Consider the following 24,352-nt stretch of genomic DNA (forward strand, 5'->3'; position numbering starts at 1 on the left):
TCTTAGTGTAAGAAACCTAGAATGCTTAAATTTTTATTTGGCACTATACCTTTGCAGACCTTACATCAAGCTCTTGGCTTTGTCCTCTGTCATATGTGCTCTATGACTACAGGGGATGAACGACTCCTTCAAAACTGCTAGCAGGGACTTCTGGTTGCCGATGCATGTTTTTAATTGTATATTCATAAGTTATTTTTAACACCTCTTTTCTCTGAGACCATCAGAAGAATCTAGGTGATAATCATAATTTTTATAACTGTTGTTATTGTAGCAATTAAATGTCATGGCCATTTGATCTCACACATGTCCTCAATCTGCATTTCATCCTGTGCTACCATTGATGATAATTTGAGTAATCAGGTTGCTAGTACATCCCAGAGATCATGATATTCCTAGTGAACCTAGTCCCAGATCTGATTTTGATGGTCTATTTCTTGGGACTATTTCTGGCATGATTACTGTGTTTGAGCCAGAAAAGAGATGGCATTCTCAGAATAAGTCAAGGAGGATCTAATAAAGAGACAATTTACCAAACTATGGGCATGGTATAGGGAAGCTGCAAGGGATAATGTAGTACCCTGGAGCTAGTAATGGTCAAAGTGTTACTATCCCTAGGGCTGAAGGGAGGAGTGGAAGGAAAAGTTAGCAGTACCCAGAAGGAAAAAATCTTGAGAGAAACTGGGTTCTTTGGTTGGGAGGCATAGCCATCCAGAACCTACTTCACATGGAGAGTCAGGGGATATCTTCTGTCCCTCAGACATCCTACCAGAACTCTCCAGTGGTGGGACCTACTGGAAATCCAGAGGGCAGGGGAGACCTTTGATATATGTTATACAGGTGAGCCTCCTGACAGCACATTGTAAGATGCTGGAGAATGATTAGGGAGGCACACCAATTATATGAAGAGTTTCAGTAATGTGTTTGGCATCTTGTTTAAGGCATAACCTGAAGAAGGAAAGTGGTGTGATTTGATGAGATTTTCTCAGACTAGAACTAAGGATCCAATCAGCTTATGAAAGGAGAAAGCAAGAACTTTGAGAAGCCCATTTCCTATTCCGCATACCTCTCCAGGGGAAGAGTGAGTTTTGTCAGCATCTTAACTATCTTATGAGTTCACATGAGTAATTCAGAAATGTTTTACTCTGTGCTATTCCCAGGATAATAAATGGCTGGGCTTGTTTTTATTCATCAACTTTATTAAATAATTTTATTAACTGATCTACATAGATATTATATTTAACAATTCAATATAAAAAATAAATATTTTGGGATAAATAATTTGAGTTTTTAGAGCCCCTAGGGCTTACAAAAAGAATCTTAAAAGATCCATATTTATCATATGAAGTATAAGAATAATAATTACAAAAGGTAGCAAACCATATGTCAAAAAAATAAATATGAATTTTAAATATTTCAATAAATAGCCTGGTACATTTTAAATAGGAGACACTTAATTATCAAGTCAGTGTTGAGAAGATGCTTTGACAAAAAGTAATCCATTTGTTCAGAAATTCTGTAATGGTTGCTGTCTCGTCATCATATTCACATTTGAATCTTGTTTCAGATCCCTATAAGAAAAAATTTTAATTATTTTAGTTCAAGGTAACTTCCCATAAAGAGTTATTCTCAGTTGAATAACTTATGACTGATGCCCTTTACTTTCAAGTATGTTTAATATATTAATCATTCATATTTTCCTGAAGTGATCAGAATGGCATGCCAAAAAGTTATATATTGATACCAAGTGATAGTAGCATACATATAAACTAAGATTTTCCTCATTTGTCAATTCTGTCCATCTCAGTGAACACAAGAATTCTTTTTCCTGAATTGTATACAGGTAAACATTTTAAATAAAAACAGTTCTGGACAAATATTTCATTAAATGCTGCATGCACAATAAAGTTAAACCTCTCTTCCTCTGGGCATATATTTATAGGTTATACGTATACAGTCATATACACATTATACTTCTTTTTCAAACCTTAAGTCTCCTATTATCTTAACTTTAGTGAATCTCCCCATAGTTCCCCAAAAAGCAAAATGGAACTAACCCAGAGTAAGTTAGGATAAGCTTCTGTTTGGAAGAAATTTGTGTGAAGAACATTTTCATAAATACCCATACCCACTCCTACTCCACCTTAGTATTCATGCAGGTGAGTTTCCCAACTTTTAAAAGTCTAAGCATTAGAAATTTTGTTCTGTGGACTGACTTTTTAGAAATTAACCTCCTCTGCTGATAGGAGCTATTTCAACTCTACCTCTAGCTGACAAAATATTTTGAAATATAACAAGATAAAAGAGAGGACTTTTTCAAATTGAGGTAATTCCTATTATGGAAATATAAACCTAGTAAGATAAGTATTCCCTTTAAATAAACTGTTGCAGTGTTATATGCCCTCTTACATATAATTATTTAAATATAATAACCTCTTGGGAAGGTTTAAATTTTTTAAATTAGCTTTTTAAATTTTTTTAATTTTTAAATTTTAATTTTTAAATTAAATTTTTAAAAATAGCTGACATTTACCAACTTTCACATAATTTTATCTTAATTTTGCACCAAGAATTTAGAATGAGTTTTCTGATGGTCAAAAATTTTGAAACGAACCTTTTGACACAGTTATTGTCTATCAATGTCTAGATGACATTGATTTCAATGTATTTTTTTTTAATTAGGTGGAAAGAAACAGTCTACTAATACAATGACTTATTTGGAAACAACTGGAATTACGTAATTTTAGAAACTTAGTTCTACTGTAATTAAAATTACGCTATTAAGGATGCCTGTTAACTCATGAAGTTTGTACTTTGGCAGATGAGATGAGAAAAGAGAGCCATGAATCTCTTCACATCACCTGAGTCCCTTGTATATTTAGTGTTTCCTGTGCATTTAAAAATACTTAAGTTCTTGAAAGTATTACCTCTAAATAAGGAGTTAATTAGCCCATTGGCCATCTTAGTAGTTTCCAGTTTTTTAGATAAATCTCTTAGTACTTCCACCAAATAATAGGGAAACCCCATTCTAAAAGCCTTTCGGGTAATTAGTATGGGTTATTCTGGAAAATGATCTGAAAGAATTAGAAAATATGTAACAAAATCTGTCTGCTTTCCGTGAAATTCAGTTGTCTTTTCCCACTCCCAGTTTTGTATTAATGTGAGAGAGAGGTGACAGGATGCTGGGTTATGGGCTTATCTCTGGGGGGATGGTAGGCAGAAACCCTCTAAATTATACTTCCCAGCTCCATAGTGTATCAGCTAACATAAAAATGATTCATGTTCACAGTGGTCTTAAAATGCATGAGAAGCTCACAAATTATAAAAATGTTATGCCACTTTAAAATGACCTTCCATTTATTTTATCTTCAGGAGGGCAAATAAAGTAATGCCTTACCTTTAGTTTCAGAAGTGTTACATTGATATTGCTCATTAATTCCTTGATGTCTGTCAAGTGAAAGTTTTTGCTTTGAGCTAAATATAGCACTTCCTCCAGAAGTTTGAGTTCTTCTGCTAGACATTGAAGATGTGTCAATTCTGTGGCCTTGAATAATAATAAATATAATTATCAGGTCAGTTTGCCCTAAAGGTCAGATTCAGAAATTAATCTCTATTTTATTAAGAGTAGATTTTTACTATTCTCCCTGTTCTCAGCATTACTGTAAAGATGGACCGATATAGTTTATATTATAAGACTGGAAAAACTACAGTTCATCTACCCATGTTTAGCATTAAATGTTACATAATGAGGGGCGCCTGGGTTAAGTGGCTGCCTTCATCTCAGGTCATGATCCCAGGGGCCTGGGATTGAACCCCATGTCAGGCTCTCCCTCTGCCCCTCTCCCTCCTGCTGCTCGTGCTTGTGCTCACTCTCTCTCTCTAAAATAAACAAGTAAATAAATGAACAAATAAATGTTAAATAATGAATCAATAATTTCAGCTTAATTTGGCTTTACCAAAAGTCAACATTTCTGTACCCAAATGCAAATCACAAAAATAGGATTCTTTTCCAGTCTGTGTAGAAATTATTAGAATCAGAGCAGTCACAACATGGAAGTATAGGATCACATTCTATAATTCTAACATTTAATAATCTAAGAGTTGAGAATCATAGAATGTTAAGGACAGAGTAGCTCTTGGATACTGTCACAATCCCAGCATTTTATAGATGAGGCAATTTTAACTATATTAATGACTCTCAGTATAGCAAGTCATATAACTGTCCTGATTTTTTACTTTTCTATAGTAAGTATATTAAAAAAATTATGTGTTCCAACCAAATAAAAGATCAGAATATTTGAAGGACTTTTGGGTGGCCCTCCTGACTTATACACCCACCCACCCATGTAGTCTGTTATAATGATAATATTTCATACTTTTCTGGTATATTATAATTTTAAAGTGTCTTCTCCCAAACAAGCCCATTTAAGTCTCACAGCCACCCCTTGAGATAGCAATGCAGTGCTGTTACCTCCGTTTTACAAATAAAGAAACTAAATCTCAGAATTTAAGTGTTTTCCCAAGGTCACATGATTAGGTGGAGCCAAGATTAAATTTTAGTTCTTTTTCTTTATAGCTCTAATGTAGCATCCTTTGAATTAAATGTTTTTTATGAATTTCTAAAATTTTTTTGCAAACAAAGAATGGTGGTAAAATGAACAAAGGAATGGAGATTATCACATTACTTTGGGTTTCAAATAGATGAGTCATCATTTAGAAACTGTTAGATTTCAAAGAATTTCACCACCCTCTAAATTATGCACATAATCTCATGTTCTCTTCCTAAAAGTCTTTAAAGGGAGAGAGGACTACACCACACACATTTTATGACATTTCCATCCACTGCCCTTTCAACTTGTTACTACAAGTTCAGGGCTTAAGTTTTTGGCACAGCAACTTGGAGCTATTTCCCTCAGAAAACAGTCTAGTATCTTTATGGTGCTGGAGTTAAAAGAGTTTCGTGGCTCTGGTTAAGTTGAAGAAGCATCTCTAAGTTATTTTCATCTTTCAAAGGAGTAGTTTGAAGCATAATTTCTTTCAATTAATAAGAGATCAATGACATTGCATCCATGACCTTTAAATACAATTTTTTTTTTTTTTCTGGGATTGGATTTACCCTGGGACAAACTCTTTCCAGCACTAAGTCATGTTCATTCTCTGTTGACTGGCACAACTACTAGGAAACTTTATATTCCTAGTATAGCCATAGGAGCTTGGATGATCTATGTTTATCTATCTGAATCCCCGAAAGACCAAATCTTGGAAAACAACTCATATAGCATCATAAGTCTCTAGGTCTATTGGCATAAAAGATGTGTAAATCCAAAATTTTACTTTACACTCCCAAGGAGAATTTTGCTTTTACTAATAGCTAATGTTTATATGGTTATTTACCCTGTGACCAGCATTGTTCTGAGTACTTTACATTTACCCATTAATCCTCACAAAACTATATGAAGTATATATATAATTATCATTCACATAAGTAGATAATAAACTGAGAGTAGGTAACTTGCCCAAGGTCACAAAAGCTAAGACATAATGGAGCTGGGAATTCAGATAATCTGGCCCTAGAGACTATGCTATTGGCCACTACTATGTTGCCTCTCAAAGGTAGACCCTTAGGAGTTTTTCCTAAAACCATAAAGGATTTTTAAAAATAGGAAATCAATTTGATAATTTTCGTGGTAAAATGATATAATCAAATCTCAAGTTTTACATTTTTAAATAAAAATAAGTCAATATAATCTTTTAAAACTGTCCCATCAATAAACTGGGGATATTATTCTTGTCTCTTCCCACTTCCTCTCCCAAAACATACAAATACATACAGAAAAATATATAGGCAAAGCTATTTTACAGAAGCTTCATTGATTATTTTTTTAAATATTGAAGTTACTGATTCTTTTCCTCAGGTGAAGTGCTACGAATCTAATCAGCTACAAATTTTCGTATTACTTTGAATTTTATTAAGACATAAATTGAACATAGAAAGTTGTACTTACCTTCTTGGGCGTGTAGAATTTAAATGTGAGCATCCTGGAGAGTTTAGGGTTCTCATAATTCTGAGAAAGCATAATATATTTTCATTAAAAAATGAACTCCAGTTCAAAAAATTTTATATAATAATTTTAGTAAGAAAGGGAATATACTCACATTAACTTCATTCAAGAGCAACCGTAAATCCAGCAGCAATTGCTCCAACTGTTGCTGTGTTTCCTTCGTAGAGCTTGAAGTAGTAGGTGCACTGTTTGCGACGAGTACAAGAGTCAGTGCGATGCAAGACAAGAGTTGCATTTTGTACATTGTGGCAGGAGTTGAGGTTACTGTGAGTAGTGATTACAGAGGCTGATAGGAAGCACTTGAACAAGAGAAGCAATTTATACTCTTAATTCTGGAAAAATATTTATGGGGGTGTCAAAATGTTTTACATATTACACATATTTTCAAAGATTCTACCTGTGTGGCAAAAAGCATTACCTTTATTTTTCCTCTTCTGATGACTCTTTGGAATTTCTTTAAACCCCCATAAACTGACTGAATGGATGTAGGTAAAATCCCTGTTGGTTACATGAGCCCACACTTAGGTGGCAGTTGTAATTCATACAACTAACGCCTTCTGTATGAAACAATTTTTCCTCCCTCTTTCTTTAAGGGGGTGGGGATACAAAAGTGGCTCATGAAAATTTTCTCTTTGTCATAAAACTATGATGAACATGTAGAGCACTATGGTGTGGTGGACAAGAGTAAATAGTTGAAAAGAATAAATTTTTAGATTTGTTGATTAAACAGGAAGAATATTGGTTTCCTGTTTAGAATGGTTTTACCTTTTGATCTACACAATGACTGAGCTAATGCATACATGATAGATTACTTCTTACACAATTCAGCTACAAAAATTAAGACTAGAATACATAAATGCTCATTGAGCTTGAGGTATTGTTTTATGCTTTTTTAATTTTATTGTTTCTTGTATCTGTTTTAATCTCTTAATAGCTGTTGTACATTTTTTTAATGGGTTTGATGTTTAACAAATAAATACCCAGAAAAGGGTTTGCACGCAAGGGTACTAATGCTAGTTTTGGGGAGGAGAGTTTGAACAAATATATTTTTGCTGCTTTATTATTTTTGCTGGGCATCAAGGGGATGTAAGGTGAGTTGGAATGTCCCAAGAACCAAGGGTGATTTTTCTTCCTCTTGGTCTCAGGGACCAGCTGAGCTATTAAATCTTTTCTCCCACTTAATGTCCATTTCATCTCTCTCTCTCTCTCTCTATTGAACAGATTGCTTATATTTCTTTAAATATAAGGTAGAAAATGAGAATAATAGGAATCACAAAGTTTGTAGGAAGCTTATTAACTGAAATTCTGGACACTATTTGTACATTCTTTAGGAGAAAGAGAATATGATCTGGCTAGCTTGAGGTATACCAATACTGGCCTAAGTAGTGTGGCTGGGACTGAGAAAGGCATGGTAGTAAGGTAGGAGGCTGAGGTGGGTCATGGGGTGGGGGTTTTTGTGTGTGCATATGCCTTGTGGTAAGAGCAGTCCTCAGAGCAGGGATATTTGAGTTCATTTATTCCAAGGTGATTCTTACTATACAAAGGCCAGAATTGAATCGACAGAAGAAGGGATATCCATTATAATTTTAGAGCACCTTCTATGAAAAAAATGAATAAAGTACTACAAATAACTCATGACAAACAAATATTCAGGAAAGGCTTTGCATCGAAGGGTACTGATGCTAGTTTTATAATAGACTTTACATGTGCTGTATGTAAACCAGTTCATATGTTTCTACTTGTTATGTTTTCACCTCTTTAATAGACTTAGGTTTATCCACTACAGCATCTGGGACACTATGAGTGTAAAATAATAATGCTGAGATCAGATCAATATTCTTAAAGTTGGTCAAGACTGGGTAGGATACTTAGCACATGTGTTAATGTGTCCTCAGTATAATGCACTAACTGCTTCAGTATAACGATGGTACAGGTATATACTTGTAACTTAAACTGGAGAGAATTGAAGAAACCCTTCCTCAAAGAGATTGCTTATAACTCCTCCAATTTTACTACCTTATTCATTTTGTGTCTAATCTTTAAAAAGACATTTATCTAGCACCTCAGGTATATAGAAAGGGAGAAAAAAAGAACAATGTGAACACACACAGCCTAATTTAAACATTATAACAAACTTGTGATGGTTCCCATTTTGCAGATTAGAAAACTGAATCTCAGATACGTTAACTAATTTGTTCTAGGTCATGAAGCCCTTACTGCCAGTAAGTTGCAGAACAAGGATTTGAAACCAGAATATTCTGACGGCAAAGCCCAATCTTACCATTAGTATTCTTTCTTAACAAACCTGATATGCACTATGAAAGACGTGTACATAGACGAGTGTAATCCCAGGTAAAATGTAAAAATTGCTGCTTCAAGAGAAGTGGCTATAAAGAAATTTGAAGAAGGAATATGACTTCAAACTGGACTTTGACACCATGGTTAAACTGTAGATTTGTAAAATTAGGATTAGGAAGAGGGTGGTATTGAGGAAAGTTTAACCATTCTAAGGAGTATTTGTACTACAAAAAAAGAAAAATGGTTTGGTTTAGTATTATTTATGCATCAGGTAACATTCTGAAGAATGTAAAACATCTTTGTAAAATTTAAAAATAAGCATTAAATCGTTCCTCAGGTGGAAAAAAATGAAGGAAAAGCCAGATTAGAGATCAATGATCTTTCAGAAAAGATTAGAGACAAGTTAGGAACAAATGATCATGATCTTTTTATTACTAAAAAGTACAAAATGTCTTTGTACCTTTCAAATCAAAACTAAGTTAGCATTAGTTCTAAGGGAAAGGCTATTTAATGATCTGTGTGTCAACTTTCTTATACTTGTTTTGCTTCTCTAAAGACTTCAGTGTTTCATCCCAGCATCATCAGCTCAGGCCTTTACCCTTCCAGAATGGAAGAATTCAGGCCCACACATTTTTCTGTGTGGGGGCTTTTCCAATGAGGCCTTTGATGTTCTCATAGTCTTGATATTTCTAGCTCTCCAGCTATTTCCATTAGAGAATGGGTCAGTATATGGCTACATTGATGGGACCCTGTAGAAAATTGAGTGCCTATGCCCCTGGCTCATTCCTATTATCACATAACAGGCACTGTTATGAAGGTGGCCTGGTAATTTCTTTCTTGAAATGCTTGGGGATAAAAGTACCATACGCTGTGGCATACTTTCACTTTTTAACATGTCTGACACATCAGCTGGCTTCTCTGGCTATAGTGGTGGTAAAGTCAGTAGGAGACTGTAGGCTACTGCATGTGTCACACCCCCTACTTCCCCTTTGAAAATAAAAATCTATTCAATAGGAAGCTATTTTTATTGCGAAGCACTGTTTGTGACTCAGCCTCTTAGACTCAAGAGTAGCCCAAGTTCTTTTAAAAGGGAAGCCCTAGTCCCTGAAGCTGCCTACCAAAGAGATTGGTCAGTCAGTTGCACACATTGTCCATCCATCAAAGCTGACTTTCAAGGACTCCACCTCCTGCAAGAATGTTTCCTTCCTGACCCTTTCTCATTGCTTTGTAAAACTTTAATTTAGACTGGTGCGTGATGTCCATGTTAGTCTCTACAGGCCTCTTGGCTTTTCAAGATAGAGTTATCTCCCTTTGAAATTAGGACATATTGAGGAATAACCTCCATACCACCCAGAGAGTATTCAGCTAAGAGCTCTGTGTTTCCCATGAAAACCTGAATTTCCTCAGGCATAGTTTGGTGCCCAGTCTTTGTCTTTATCAGACCTGTCATCCTCCATGATGTGATAATACTGTAAATCGATCTGCAGATCACAGTTAAGTCTCATTCATATGTGCTTTTCTTCCATGTGGTCAATTTTAATGATGTTCATAATCTTTTGGGATGGAAGAATTATTTCCTTGGTACTTTTAGTTTTACAAAGTGTTTTCAAATTCATTATCTCATTGAGTCATATTTTACTGATAAGAAATTTGACGTTTGTACAAGTTAAGTAACTTGCCCAATATCACATTCTTAAGTTAGTGGTGAAGTTAGAGCAAAACCCCAGGACTTCCTGGCCCCTAATGATCATGTGTATTTCCAGTGTAAAGTAGTGATGCCAAATTCTAGGTGCTTTAGGCTACACGGAAAAGGCTGAATTAGACTGTGCCTGATACTCCATCTCACTTCACTCTATCAATGATAAGTCAGGCAAGGCATCATCCACCTTCACCTAACCAATACCTTGTCTGAGCAGTTTTAGGATTTCTAAGACGTTAGAGCAACTGAATTCACACAGCTACAGAAGCTAGGTTTTACTCATTTTTTTTTTTTCATCTCTTTCTGGGGTCTTTAAAAGCAATAGAGCACTTGATGTTTCCTAACACTTCTCTTGTATCTGAAGTAGGAAAATGATTGCATCTACTGTGTATTTAAGTTGCATTGTACTTTTAGGAGTATAGTGTTCTAAGGCTGACATGGGGGTATCACACTAGGCAGTTGTCTGCATTTGGCAACCTAGAGACCCTTCACTGCCTAAATGTAATGAGAATGGGAGTATCTTCAAAACCCTAGGAACTTTACTTTTTGTGTAAAGAGAAGACCCATGTCAAGTTACCACAGCAGTTACCAGAAGTAGAATGGGTCTACTCTGATGGTAATAGCAATAGATTTGCAAGGCACTTCAAGTTTATAAAGCACTTTCATATCCATTTATCTCTTCTTATGGGAAAATAGGTAAAGAGACATTTTCTGGTTATATGTATTTCACTAAAACTTTCTTTGTACTTTAAGAATTAAGCTTGCAACTTACAGATAAATATTAGCTTTCTCCTCTGCTAAGTGCTTTCATTAAAATCTTATCAAAATAAATTATTTACGTTTATCTTCATCTAATTACTTTTCCTGTCTAACTTTGTTTTAAGTTCTCTGTTAACCATTTGTTCTTCCCTCTTCTACAGTAGCTTTGGATGTATCATCGACAATCCATTCTTCCATCATTCATGTTAAAAGATAAACTGAGATGTATTTAAAAATTTAAGAGTTTGAGCAAAAATCTATTTGAATTGGACAGTATCCCATTTAGCAGATAGAAGGGAGCTCTGAAGAGTTGTACAAAATGAAAGACTTTCATAGCAAGAGGGAGCAAGAACAAGGAAGTTATATACTATGCAAAAAAAAAAAAAAGGTTATTAGAAGGCTACGTTCTTTTAGGGGATGGCATGGGTCTGTTAGGTGGATTAACTAGTGCTGATCAGGCGATTCCTGATTGACTGGTTTAAGATTTCATTCCTGGGAGAATGGAAGCTGTAATTAAGTCTTGGTTTAGTGATATGGGGCTTAACATAAGTGACTTCATTTGGGGCCTATTGTCTTATTTTTAACACTAATAATAATTGTTAAATGCTATAGCCTGATTTTTTGTTTAAAAATATAACATTATTATCTAATTACAAAATAATACATATTATAGAAAATTTGGAAACTACAAAAAAGCTAAAAGAGAAAAAAGTGACTACCAACTGTAATCTTACCAGATAGAGGTAACTATTGATATTACATACTGGTATAAGTCCATCTAGACTTTTTTTCCTGTGGTACAGTTTTTCATGCTTTTTTTATTCTTTTAATTGTGTTATAAATATCTCACATATTATATATTCCTTTAAAACATTATATTTAATAATTAAATAGAATTCTGTTCTATGACTGTATTTTATCAGAGTTTACATTAATTCCAATCATTCACCATTATGAACAGTGCTGTAATTCACTGCAATCTTTTGCACATAAATATTTGTGTAAATTTCTAGTCATTCTCTTAGGATAAAATCCTAGAAGTGGATTACTGGCTCAAAGACTATGAACATTTTAAGGCTTTTGATGCTTATTCAGAAAGTTCATAAAAATTTAATATTCCTTATCATTGGTATGAGCTTATTTTTCTGTGCTGCCTATATTGTTCCATATTATCAAATAAGGGAGGGAGCAAGAGGGAGAAAGGAGGGGACCTAGTGAAATGTGTGCTGATTGGTGGTTGCACTAATATACTCAGGTCCATCGTTGGAATTGGGAGTCGGTCAGACCTCAGTGGGAGTCATTTATCATTCACTGGCTGTGTGAGCTTGAACAAATTATCTTCCCTAAGCATGTCTTCATTTTTAAAATGGCAATATGGACCTCCCTGGACTCTTATGAGTCACAAACAAGATAGCATAAATGAAAGCACACAAAACTAATCTATTAACTTGGATGAATAAGTTATTCCATGATTTGTTTCTGATATGCTACCACCTTGCCCTTTTCTACTAATATGTTTAAAATGATGGCATTTGCTTTGCGTAATATCTTGATATCATCCAGGTTTACAAATCTGCCTAATTTGAGAGTTGAGAAAGAAACAGGTAGAAAATTTTACCATCCCAACATTACCCAAATTTTACTCAAAATCTAATTTAATTAACCCAATAATTTTTAATCATTCTATGAGGTTACTAGAGATAAGATCATTCCATAATATGTCAGTCCCATCTAAGGGGATCTCTGTCCATTGTAGAGAAGGAACAGTCATTTTCCTCCTACCTGCCTAGGTGCTTGGCAGAGACCCCCCCTATAAAAAAAGACAGATTAATAGGAGAAAAAATTAACAATGCCAATTACATGCATGCATACCTATGGGAGCCCCACAAAAATATGAGACTCAAAGGGCATCTAAAAAGCTGAAGCTTATATCCCATCCTGAGCTAAGGAAGGGGATGGGGGTCTGTGGCTTCAAATGGGAGGAGGCAATTCATGGGAAGGTGAGAAGAGGGATTGTTTGGTAAGCAAAAGGTGCCTTGCCCTGCAGATAAGTCTCTCAGGTGAAGAACTTATCTCTCGTAATAGCTTTCTTCCTGGCACAGGCCCCTTCCTAATGTAAATTTCCTTATAAACATAGTTTTCCCTTGTAAAAGACTAACCTCTACTCTATTTTCAGAGCCTCTCCTGGGTCTGCAGTTTTTCAAAACAATCCTGATGCTAACGAAGTATATTTTGGGGTGGCACATTCTGCTACTGTTCACCATCAAAATTGACCTATCCTGATCTGAGTTGAAAGACAAACTCACAACCAAAAACCAGAAAATTAATTTTTTAAAAGTCCTTTGTGCAGCAAAGCTCACGGTGAAGATGGTAAATGGGTTTCCTGTCATGGTGCTGAGTTATTAGCAGTGTATGCTTGGAGTGCTGTACTGAGAATAATTCTGTCCTCAGTGAAGAAATGTTGTGGATATTCAGTCTGAAATGGGTTCTGGAATGTGGAGTAATAGCCTGGAGCCTAGCTCTTTATTTCTGTTATGCCTTTGCTTTCTTTAGCCCAATTCTAGCCAACTATGTTATTTGTTTTCAAGAGCTTGGTAGCTGTGAAGGAACTGTGGGAATTGGGCTGTGTGCAGAATAAATGATCCCTAACAGTTTAAAAGGATGGGGCATAGGAGGTAGATAGAAAAATAGAAAACACCTGAAGTATTTAAAAAGTGAAGTAAATACAGGAACCAAAGAAAAGTACAGCCTTCTGGAACCTTAATATATGACCCAGTCATCTCATGCACCCCACAGGTCCTCAGAGTCCTGTGTAATAACAGAGTATAGTGACTAACATTCACAGTAATGACTCCACCTCCTCCAAAAATGTTGAAATTATGTTTTACTTTGTTTATATCTGCTTTGTTTAGGAAACCACAGCATGTCTAATATTTTGAGGAGAGAGTTCCATTCCAAATGGTTTAGATAAGAACAAATTTGATATTAGAGCAAAAGCAGATGAGAACAGTTCCTATATCTGTAAGTCAAAGCCAAAAAAATTATTTTAGAAGACAGTAATGCTAGAGAAGAAGAGGAAATAAAGTAAGTCAACACTCTGTCAGGTCCTATCCATGCAACCCATAGAGATGGGAGGAGGAACCAGCCTCTGCAAATAAGATGCACCTATAGCTTCTATTACTAGGAACCAGAGAGAAAACTCACACCACCTTATGGAAACTGGACTTCTTACACTGGTAGAGAGCTTCTAGAAGTAGTTATATAGGTGGCTAATTTTAGAGTCAAACTTGCCTCTTTTATTTTTTTTATTATGCTATGTTAATCACCATACATTACATCATTAGTTTTTGATGTAGTGTTACAAGATTCATTGTTTGCATATAACACCCAGTGCTCCATGCAGAATGTGCCCTCTTTAATACCCATCACCAGGCTAACCCATTCCCCTCCACCCCCGTCCCCTCTAGAACTCTCAGTTTGTTTTTCAGAGTCCATAGTCTCTCATGGAAATCGGAGGGGGAGACAAACTTGCCTCTTTTATAAGGTTTTTTTAAATTTATAAATATGCACCTTGCTCTTAATTCTCTTCTCTATCTTTGATAAGTATCAGGCTAGTCCCACAGTATTGGGCAAATAATTCTGAACTACTCACCTGATGACATTAAGATTCTTGTAGAGTTCATTTTACTTCTTAGGCCTAGCCGGTTTATAGGCTCACCCATACAGATCTTCTATCTTTTTATGTGTATGTGTGTATACATATGTAACTATTTCTTATTTCTTAAGGATTCAGGCAAATTTTTCCATGGAGTAAGAATGTATTATGGGCTTTACAGGCATTGGCAAGTCTCTGGGATGTTTTCATCTGATTCATAAATTGTGAGCCATAATCATCATTAATAGATAGGGTTATTTTAACCTAAGAATAAAATCTTGTAAGTAAGCTTGTTGACAGTTATTGTATCAGCCCTTGTATACAAATATGACAAAGCTTCTACCTGTCTTAAAGGCACATAGTCATTGAAAGTATTCACATTAATAGCACTTTTCCCATGCAAAATCAACCTGGAGAAATTGAGATTTTCTCATCCCCCACCCTTCACTCTTACTCTCTCACTCTCTCAATTTTCATGGATTCCCCACATTGTGAGTCTGAAAAATAGGGCAGTTATTAACATTAACCATTTAGCTAATTTTAAAATATGAAGCATACCAAGAACAACTAATTATTTTAGCATTTCTTCTTTTCTAAGGTGAGGGAGTAAACCTTTGGAGCACTCCAGGGACCATCTGGAAGGTATCCTAGATGTTGTGGGTATAATGGACATCCTTACAATTTTGTTATTCTGAGTTTGGGGTATGGCGTGGGGGCAGCAACAATAAGAGTTCTCCAAGGAGAATACTTGCTCAGTTAAGATGCAGGTACAATTCCTAAAAGAAAGAGAGGTTACAGGTTGGCTGCTTCATGGACCAGAATGATGATGATATAATGTTTTGAATATAGCAGGAAAAAAATAATGTTTAAGAATTTTACTTCTTCAAATGAGAAATCACTGTTGTTTGATTTAGAACTACCTATGAACAGGGTAAGAGGCAACATAAAAGTACAAAAAAATATTCTTGAGTATTGAAAGTGTATATACAGGTCAGGCAAAAAACAACATGTTTTCTGTGTAGGATATACAGAAGACAATAAGTTTTTGTTGCCTCACAATCATGTAATCGGAGATAACATACTCTTCACTCCTACAGTCAATCTCTGTGGTTAGCTATGTAGTGGCGAAATCCCAACTATTAGAAATACTTTTGTGTGGTTAAAATATCACTGAAAGTTCTGTTGACTTGATCATATACTACTTAGAAGAATTAATGTAATAAAAACCCTAATATTTATTTGACTTTAAGAGATTAATTGGTTGTTCTCTACACTAGAGTAGGTTCTTGTGAAAATGGAACACAAAGTAATTATTAAATTTGATGGATTAAGCATATAGGGAGGATTTAGATTTAGATTGTGTGGTACTATTTCCTAGGGAATATAAATTCAAGTGCCACACCCCACTGGTGAGGATAAAACTACATAAGGGTCCCAGTCGGCTAGGGCATCAGAGCCTAAGTAAAGGAATAACAAGCTCCACATCCATCTCAGGCTGATCTCAGTCCAGTCCTATAGGGGCAGTTACAAGACACTGACTCACCTTGGAGCTTCCTAAATACCTTGCTTTCTTCAGGCCCAAAGGAATTTTGGAAAAGTTATTCTGTTATTTCTGTTGTAGAAAATGCTAATTTCATACTAATATCCATTCTTCCCTCCTGCTTAGAAAAAGAATCCTGATTCTTAGCAGGATATATTGCTATTCCTCAATAAAGATCATATTCCCTACTTTCCCTTTGCAATGAAGTGTAGCCATGCAGATATAATGGCTGGAGCTCTAGTAACTCTTCTGGACCTTAAGGACAGGGGACCATACTCTAGGGATGTTAAAACTGAGAGCTATGATACTGATAATTTCATGTGGCTGCCAAATCAACTCTGACTGCCTATCCTGAACTCTTTTATGTGAAAGAGAAACAATCATATCTGTTTAAGCCACTATTATTTTGGGCTTCTCATTTCTCAGTTGACTCTTGAACACAGTGGGGGTTAGGGGCACTGACCCTTACACTGTTGAAAATCCACATATAACCTTTGACTCCCCCCAGATTTAACTAATAGCCTGTTTTTTACTACAAACCTTACTGATAACCAAAACAGTTGATTAAGAGAAAAGATAATGTTGTTAAGGAAATCATAAGGAAGAGAAAATACATTTACAGTATTATCCTGTGTTTATTTTAAAAATCTGATCTGTGCAGTTCAAACCAGTGTTGTTTAAGAATCAACTGTATATGCAGTTAACAACACTGTATGAGTACATTAGGTCATGTTCTTTTTAGACAGTCCTATTTGGGTTTTTTTGACTGCAAAATATTTAAGGTACATTATTGAACAACATCATAGGCTATAGGAGGACAAAAATAAGTAGCTATCCCTAGCCTACAAAATTTTACATTTTAGTAGGAAAGACAGACATATAGGGATGCTCCAGTATAAAACTGTGAATGTAAAGGGATGGGTGGGCAATTAATTGCTAAGTCTACAATTTGCTAGGTTTACTGGCATAAGAACAGACATAGATCAATGGAATAGAATGGAGAGTCCAGAAATAAACCCTTAAATTTATGGTCAGTTGGTTTTTGCCAAGAGTGCCAAAGGGAGGAAGAATAGTCTTTTCAACAGCTGGTGCTGGGACAACTGCATATTTATATGCAAAAGAATGAAGTTGGACCCCTACTTCATACTATATACAAACATTAACCAAAACTGAACCATAGACCTGAATTTTAGACCTAAAATAACAAAACTAATAGAATAAAACATAGGAGTAAATATTCTTGACTTTGAATTAGTCAGTGATTCCTTAGATATGTCACTAAAAGCAAAATCAACAAAAGAAAAAAATAAATTGGACATTATTAAAATCTGAAACTTTTGTCCTTCAAAGGACACCATAAAGAAAGTCAAAAGATAACTCACAGAATGGAAGAAAATATTTGCAAATCATGAATCTTATAAGTGATTTGTATCCAGAATGTATAAAAAACACTTGCAACTCAACAATGAAATGGCAAATAACCCAATTTAAAAATGGCCAAATGATTTGAATAGACATTTCTCCAAAAAATAATGTACACATGATCAAAAAGCACATGAAAAGATGCTGAATATCATTAATCAATAGGGAAAAGCAAACCAAAATCACAATGAGGTGCCATTTCATACCCATTAGGATAACTAACATAAAAAAAGACAATAGCAAGTGTTGACAAAGATGTGAAGAAATAGAACCATAATGTATTGCTGGTAGGAATGTAAAAAAAAAAAAGGCTCAGCTGCTTTGGGAAACAATTTGGTAGTTTCTCAAAATATTAGAGTACTGTATGACGAAGCAGTTCCACTCCTAGGTATATGCCAGAGAAATGAAAACATATCCAAAAGCTTGTAAACAAATGGTCACAGCAACATTAATTAAAATAGCCAAAAATTGGAAGCAACGCAAATGCCTATCGACTTATGAATGGATAAATAAAATGTTGCATATCCATACGATGGCATATTATTTGGCAGTGGAAATACTGAAGGACTGATACATTCTACAACACAGATGAACCTTGAAAACATTATGCTAATTTCAAGAAACTGGTCACAAAAAGCCAAATATTGTATGATTCCATTTATATAAAATATCCAGGAAAAGCAAATCCAACATGGCAGAAAGTAATTTACTGGTTTCCAGGAGCTGGGATAAGGGAGAATGTGAAGTGAGTGCTAATGGTCGTGGGGTTTCTTTTTGGGGTGATGAAAATGTTCTAAAATTAGATAGTGGTGATGGTTGCCCAATTTCATGAATATACTAAAAAACTACTGAACTGTATACTCATGGTGTGTAGATTATATCTCAAAGTTGTTATTTTGTTTTGTTTTGCTAGTTTCATAGTTGTGGTTGAAATACATGCAGTATGCTTTTGGTTTATGGCTATACTGAAATAAACAATGTCCCCAAATGAAACTATATTTATCTCTAAGAATTGTATATATAACCAGTGTATGTAAAACAAATGTATTGTTAAAATTAAGAATGAAATCAATAGATTAAAACTTAAGATTGTCATATTACTAAGTAAATAATAAATAGATTGTCATATTACTAAATAATAATAAAATGGTATCTTTTATTAGGGCATTCAATCACTACTCCTATTGCCAATTATCATCACCTAATTAAGGCCTAAACATTGAAGAAGTGGTAATGCTTTTTCTTTGAGTAGCAAATGAAAATGGTATCCTTCAACACATCAGTATATTTGAATGTTTAAAAAATATATTTAAGATAAATAATTGTACCAACAAATACTATAGAAATGTGGCAATGGTTCCAGAAAAGATGGCTCCATAGGTCTTCTCTGTCACTCATTATTGGGAATTCCATATTCTACTAACTGCTCAAAACAAAAATCTGTGCAGTCATCTTTGTTTTCTTTTTTTCTTTTGTGCCCCATATTCAATCTGTCAAGAAATCTTATTGGTTCTATCTCAAAATTTATCTTTAATCCAGCACAGCATCTTTAATCTAACCACAGTTATCTCTACCACTCTAGTCTAAGCCATTATCAACATTTGTCTTAATACTTCAATCATTGTCCTAGATGGTACTCCTTCCTTCAGTTCTTGTTCCACTAAAACCTCTCTTCACACAGGAGGCAGAATGATCCTTCTAAAATATAAATCAAATTATGTCATGTTTATCAGAATCTTCCAAGTGGCATCCCATCTCACCAAAAGTAAAAGCCAAAGTCATTAGTTGGCTTACAAGGTCCCCCTCATCAATAATGTCCTCTTCCACTACTCTTCTCTCTTACTCACCTCCAGTCACACTGGCCTTGTCACTGCTCCTTGAATAAAATAGCATGTGACATCCTCATTGCCATTACATTTGCTGTTCTGCCTGAAATGTTCTCTACCTCAATATCCACTTGATTTATTCTCTCACCTTCTTCAGTTCTCTGCTCAAATGTCTTTCTTTTCTGATCACTTATTAATATTGACCTCCCAGGAACTAGCTATCTCCCTTTCCTGCTTTTTCCCTCTATTATCTCCTAATTACGCTGCATAATTTTCTTATTTATTCTTTAAATGTCTGTGTCCTTCTACTTTAATGTAAACTCTGTGAAGGCAGGGATGTCTATTGCTATCCCTAGGTCCTATAACAGTATCTGACACATAGTTGTCATTCAATAAATATCTACAGTATGTTATTCTAAGGAAGTAGGATTTTTCCTGAGTACAATGGAAAGCTATTGATAGATTTTATTTATTATTTTTTAGCTATTGATATATTTTATATTTGCATTTTACAAAGATTCCTCTAGTAATATTATTGAAGATAAATTGGAAGAGCCAAACACAGGAATGACTTCCTTTTCTCATGTCCAAATTTTGCAGAAACACTCAATTTGGACCTGAACCTAGCTTAGGAACACAACTTATCATTTCTTTGAGAAAAGTCTTGATTAATTAAATAAAAGATAAAGTTGCATTTTATTTTTTATTTGCCAATTTGTGAGCATGAGCTACAGCATCAGGTTTGTATGTAAATTTATCATGTAGTATTGAGAGATTTAAAATGAAGCAATGCTATCATATAATGTGGAATCAGGAAAGTTTTGGTAGAGAAAGTTGGAGTGGGGGAGAAAGATGTGTGCAGTAATCCACCTGAAGTTTTGACACAAAACTATTTCATCATGAGTAAACAAGGAAATTGTTCATTTTTTTTTTCTTATTTTGGCTACACCCTTAGCAGGTGGCCATTTTATAGTGTTCTGGATAGAAAAAGTGAACTGCTTCTCAAATAGTTAAGTGCCTGAATTCTAGGGGAGCAGAAGAAGGTGCCCTTATAAAAACAACCTCCTTTGTTGATTTCTACTATGTATGGTCAACTGTATGTCCTGATTTCTTTTGATGTTTGTCTACAATCTGAAATGAAATGTTGGCCTTTCCATGGAACTTTTCCATCTTAACACTACTCTTCATAGTTAAATGACATGCTTTTATGGTTTTCTCTTTGTGATTAGGCCATATATTTGAGAAAAATTGTGATATGTATTTATACTAGGGTAGATAAAGTTTGTATTTCACAATTGCCGTAACCATTTAGTGTGATATATGGTTTATTTCCTAAGAGTATACTTTCTATTAATTTACATATTACTAATTTTCTGGCCAAAAAGAACGGAAAGAGCTGTTGTCTTAAATTGGATAGCTGAGTGAGAGACTATTGCTTCTGTCCTACTGAGCAGATAAAAATCAAATGAAAACTTAGTTCCCCCATTTGTGATATTTCTTCTTGGGTTTATCTTTTCATACCTGATCCTTCTTGGATTCATGTAGTTTACAACTTAAATAATTATTGCAAATATCTTTAATTTTGTAAAACACAAATGTCAGGATGGTAAGAGTGGGTTCATGGATAAAAGGAAACAATGTTTATTAAGAGAAGGCTATAGTGAGCACTGTGAATTGTGTGAGACTGTTGAATCGCAGACCTGTACCTCTGAAACAAATAATACATTATATGTTAAAAAAAAAAAAAGAAAGAAAAAGATAGCAGGAAGGGAAAAATGAAGAGGGGGAATTCGGAGGGGGAGCAAACCATGAGAGACTATGGACTCTGCGAAACAAACTGAGGGTTCTAGAGGGGAGGGGGTAGGGGGATGTGTTAGCCTGGTGGTGGGTATTAAAGAGGGCATGTACTGCATGGAGCACTGGATGTTATACGCAGACAATGAATCGTGGAGCACTACATCAAAAACTAATGATGTAATGTACGGTGATTAACATAACATAGTAAAATAAAATTTTAAAAAAGAAGGTTTTATTAACATGACCGAGAGACACCTGTTTTCAAATTTCCCAAGTTACATGGACTGAAGTTTGTGCTTTTAGTCACACTTAAAAGTGATAACTGCAGAGAGAAATGTCATTTTCTACTTTCCCATTTCTGTGCAGTAGTGTTTCTGGGTTGAAGTATTACCTCCATTTCATCAAATAGAGGCAAACCAATCTTTTATTATCTACTTTTACCCATTAATATATGCAGTTTTTACAGAATTTTACCAAGAAAATCACCATACTAAAATCTTTTACATTTTTTCAAATATCCACCCCCTAATCATTCCACTGGATTTCAGTGTCTGCTTGGTCATATATATTAGGCTTAAAATTCCTGTCCAAGTCACAAATAAATCAATAACTAGAAACAGAATAGGTAAAACATGAAAGTTATTAAATTAAGTTAGTAGGAAATGGTTAACCTCCCTCTGTCTCCAAATTTACTATTCAATCCAAATTATTTGTTCTACATCTCCAGATAGACAGTAAGAAAGCTTGGGGGGGCGGGGGAATTGGCATCAGTGAGCTTGGTTTCCCCCTACTCAATTGTTCCCAATTGTTTCTACTCAGGTGTTCAGCCTCAGAGAGATTCACTTTCTGGGAAAAAGCAACTCTCCAATTTTAAGTTAGTATAAGATCTAAGATGGAAAAACAAAGATAAAACCACAAACCCATGGCATACAAGAGAGATTTAGATATTCCATGAATAAGCAGTCATAGAAACAACCATTATATTTTAATTCTGTCAGCAATATGTGTGTGAATCAAAAATCTTGTGTAACTAGGGGTATTATTTCATGGGCAAATACTTTATTAAATAAATTGGAAAATTTTTTCACATTTTATGGTTGACCACAATAAAGAGATAGCTCAACCATATTTGAACCTAATTTCTAAGAATACAAATGCTTTCAGACTTTATTAACTTTTTTCCCCCACAAGTTTATTTTTTTAAAGAGTATTTATTTGAGAGAGAGCACATGTGGGAGAGGAGCAGAGGGAGAGAGAGAGAGGGAGAGAATCCTAAGCTCCCCACTCAGCATGGAAATTAACAGGGGGCTCAGTTCCACAACACATGAGATCATGACCTGAGCTGAAACCACGAGTTAGACACTTAACCAACTGAGCCACCCAGGTACCCTTTCCCACAACTATATTGAGGTATAATTGATATACCAAAGAAATGCACATATTTAATGTATATAATTTTATGAGTTTGGACATAGGCATACCCACGAAACCATCACCACAATTAAAGTAATAAACATATCTATCTTGTACTCTCTCCACTTTTCATAGTAGTAACACTTAACATGAGATATGCCCTGTTAACTATTTTTTTGAGCATACAACATAATATTATTAACAATAGGCACTATATTTTATAGAAGATCTCTAGAACCTATTCATCTTGCACATATGAAATGCTATACTGAAATCAGGAAATATAATGACTTCAGCTTTGTTTTTCTTCCTCAAGATTGTCTTGGCTATATGGGGACCTCCCTGGTTCCAAATGCATTTTAGGATTTTTTTTCTATTTCTGTAAAAAATGTCATTAGGATTTTGATGAGGTTAACATTGAATCTATAGATTTCTTTCAGTAGTATGGATATTAAACAATATTGTCTTCCAACCTGTGAACATGGGCTATCTTTCCATTGATTTGTGTCTTTAATTTCTTTTACCAACATTTTGTAGTTTTCAGTGTGTAAGTCTTTCACCTCTTTGGTTAAGTTTATTCCTAAGTATTTTATTCTTTTTGATACTATTGTAAATGTGATTGTTTTCTTAATTTCTTTTTCAGATAGCTCATTGATAGTTATAGAAATGCATCTGATTTTTATGTTAATTTTGTATCCTTCAACTTTACTGAATTTGCTTATTAGTTTTAATAGGTTTTATGTGTATGTGTGTTTAGTCTTTATGGTTTTCTACACATAAGATCATGTCATCTGCAAAGAGACAGTGTATCTTCTTTTCTTACTCAGATGGCTTTTACTTCTTTTTCTTGCCTAATTGCTATGGTTAGGACTTTTAGTACTGTGTTGAACAGATGTAGGAACAACAGGTATCCTTTTTTTTTTTATTTTTTTTTAAGGATTTTATTTATTTGTTTGAGAGAGAGAGAATGAGAAATAGCATGAGAGGGAGGAGGGTCAGAGGGAGAAGCAGACTCCCTGCTGAGCAGGGAGCCCGATGCGGGACTCGATCCTGGGACTCCAGGATCATGACCTGAGCCGAAGGCAGTCGCTTAACCAACTGAGCCACCCAGGCGCCCACAACAGGTATCCTTGTCTTGTTAGTGATCTTAAATGAAAAGCTGTCAATTTCTCACTATTGAGTATGATGTTAGCTATGGCTTGTCATATATAATCTTTATTGTGTTGAAATTCTTTTATTTCTTAAAGCTTTCTGTCCCTTTTACTCTCTCTCCTTTATGTGCATATTGGTACATTTGATGATGTCCCATGATTCCCTCAGGCTTTCTTCTTTCATTTTTATTTTGTGTGCCTCTGACCAAATAATTTCAAGTGACTCAGCTTCGAGTTCATGGACTCTTTCTTCTGCTTGGTCAAATTGGATGTTGAAGCTCTCTGTTGAATTTTTCAGTTCAATTATTAAATTCTTGAGCTCCAGAATTTCTGTTTGGTTCTTTTTTATGGTTTTTATGTCTTTGTTGATATTTTTGTTTTGTTCATATATTGTTTTCCTGTTTTCATTTAGTAATCTGTGTTTTTTATGACTCACTGAACTTAAAGATGATTATTTTGAATTTTTTCTCAGGAAATACATAGATCTCCATTTCTTTAGGGTTGGCTAATAATGATTTATTCTTCTGGTTGTGTCATATTTCCCTGAATCTTTATGTTCCTTGTAGCTTTGCATTGATGTCTTCACATTTGAACAAACAGCCACCTCCCCCAGTCTTTATGGATTGGCTTCATTAAGGAAAGATCATCACTAATCTATCCTAGCTAGAGTTTCTGGGAGCCTTCCAACCTTTTCTGTGGATATTTACACTCCACCCCTTTCCCTCCCTCTTGG

The 24,352-nt window shown here is 34.8% G+C and overlaps 2 protein-coding genes across 5 annotated transcripts in view; one reads left to right on the forward strand and one right to left on the reverse strand.

Moving 5' to 3' along the window:
• ADAD1 (adenosine deaminase domain containing 1) overlaps window positions 1-24,352 on the forward strand; it is a 114,079-nt gene that overhangs the window by 84,211 nt on the left and 5,516 nt on the right. For 2 of the 4 annotated variants that reach the window (XM_073892226.1, XM_073892225.1), the window contains exon 12: window positions 15,069-15,112. The exons of the other annotated variants lie outside the window; for them this stretch is intronic. In XM_073892226.1, the coding sequence (XP_073748327.1) occupies window positions 15,069-15,112 (44 nt within the window). The remainder of the gene's footprint in view (window positions 1-15,068; window positions 15,113-24,352) is intronic. 4 annotated transcript variants of the gene reach the window in all.
• IL2 (interleukin 2) lies at window positions 1,388-6,303 on the reverse strand. Its single transcript, XM_025874131.2, has 4 exons — window positions 6,154-6,303; window positions 6,003-6,062; window positions 3,395-3,541; window positions 1,388-1,568 (listed from the first exon to the last, which is right to left on the reverse strand). The coding sequence occupies exons 1-4, from the start codon at window positions 6,301-6,303 to the stop codon at window positions 1,458-1,460; spliced, it is 468 nt and encodes a 155-aa protein (XP_025729916.1). The 3' UTR covers window positions 1,388-1,457.

Source organism: Callorhinus ursinus, unplaced genomic scaffold (genome assembly GCF_003265705.2).
Source record: "Callorhinus ursinus isolate GAN/ISIS: 27379988/994484 unplaced genomic scaffold, GSC_fseal_2.0 scaffold4, whole genome shotgun sequence".
NCBI lineage: Eukaryota > Metazoa > Chordata > Mammalia > Carnivora > Otariidae > Callorhinus > Callorhinus ursinus.

Bases quoted from the DNA above. Each gene is read 5' to 3' on its own strand.
- IL2 (XM_025874131.2), bottom strand. From the start codon at position 6,303: ATGTACAAAATGCAACTCTTGTCTTGCATCGCACTGACTCTTGTACTC. The intron at 6,063-6,153 runs GTGAGTATATTC...ATGCTTTCTCAG, and splicing joins TGCTCTTGAATGAAGTTAAT to AATTATGAGAACCCTAAACT. The intron at 3,542-6,002 runs GTAAGTACAACT...TTATTATTCAAG, and splicing joins AATTCTACACGCCCAAGAAG to GCCACAGAATTGACACATCT.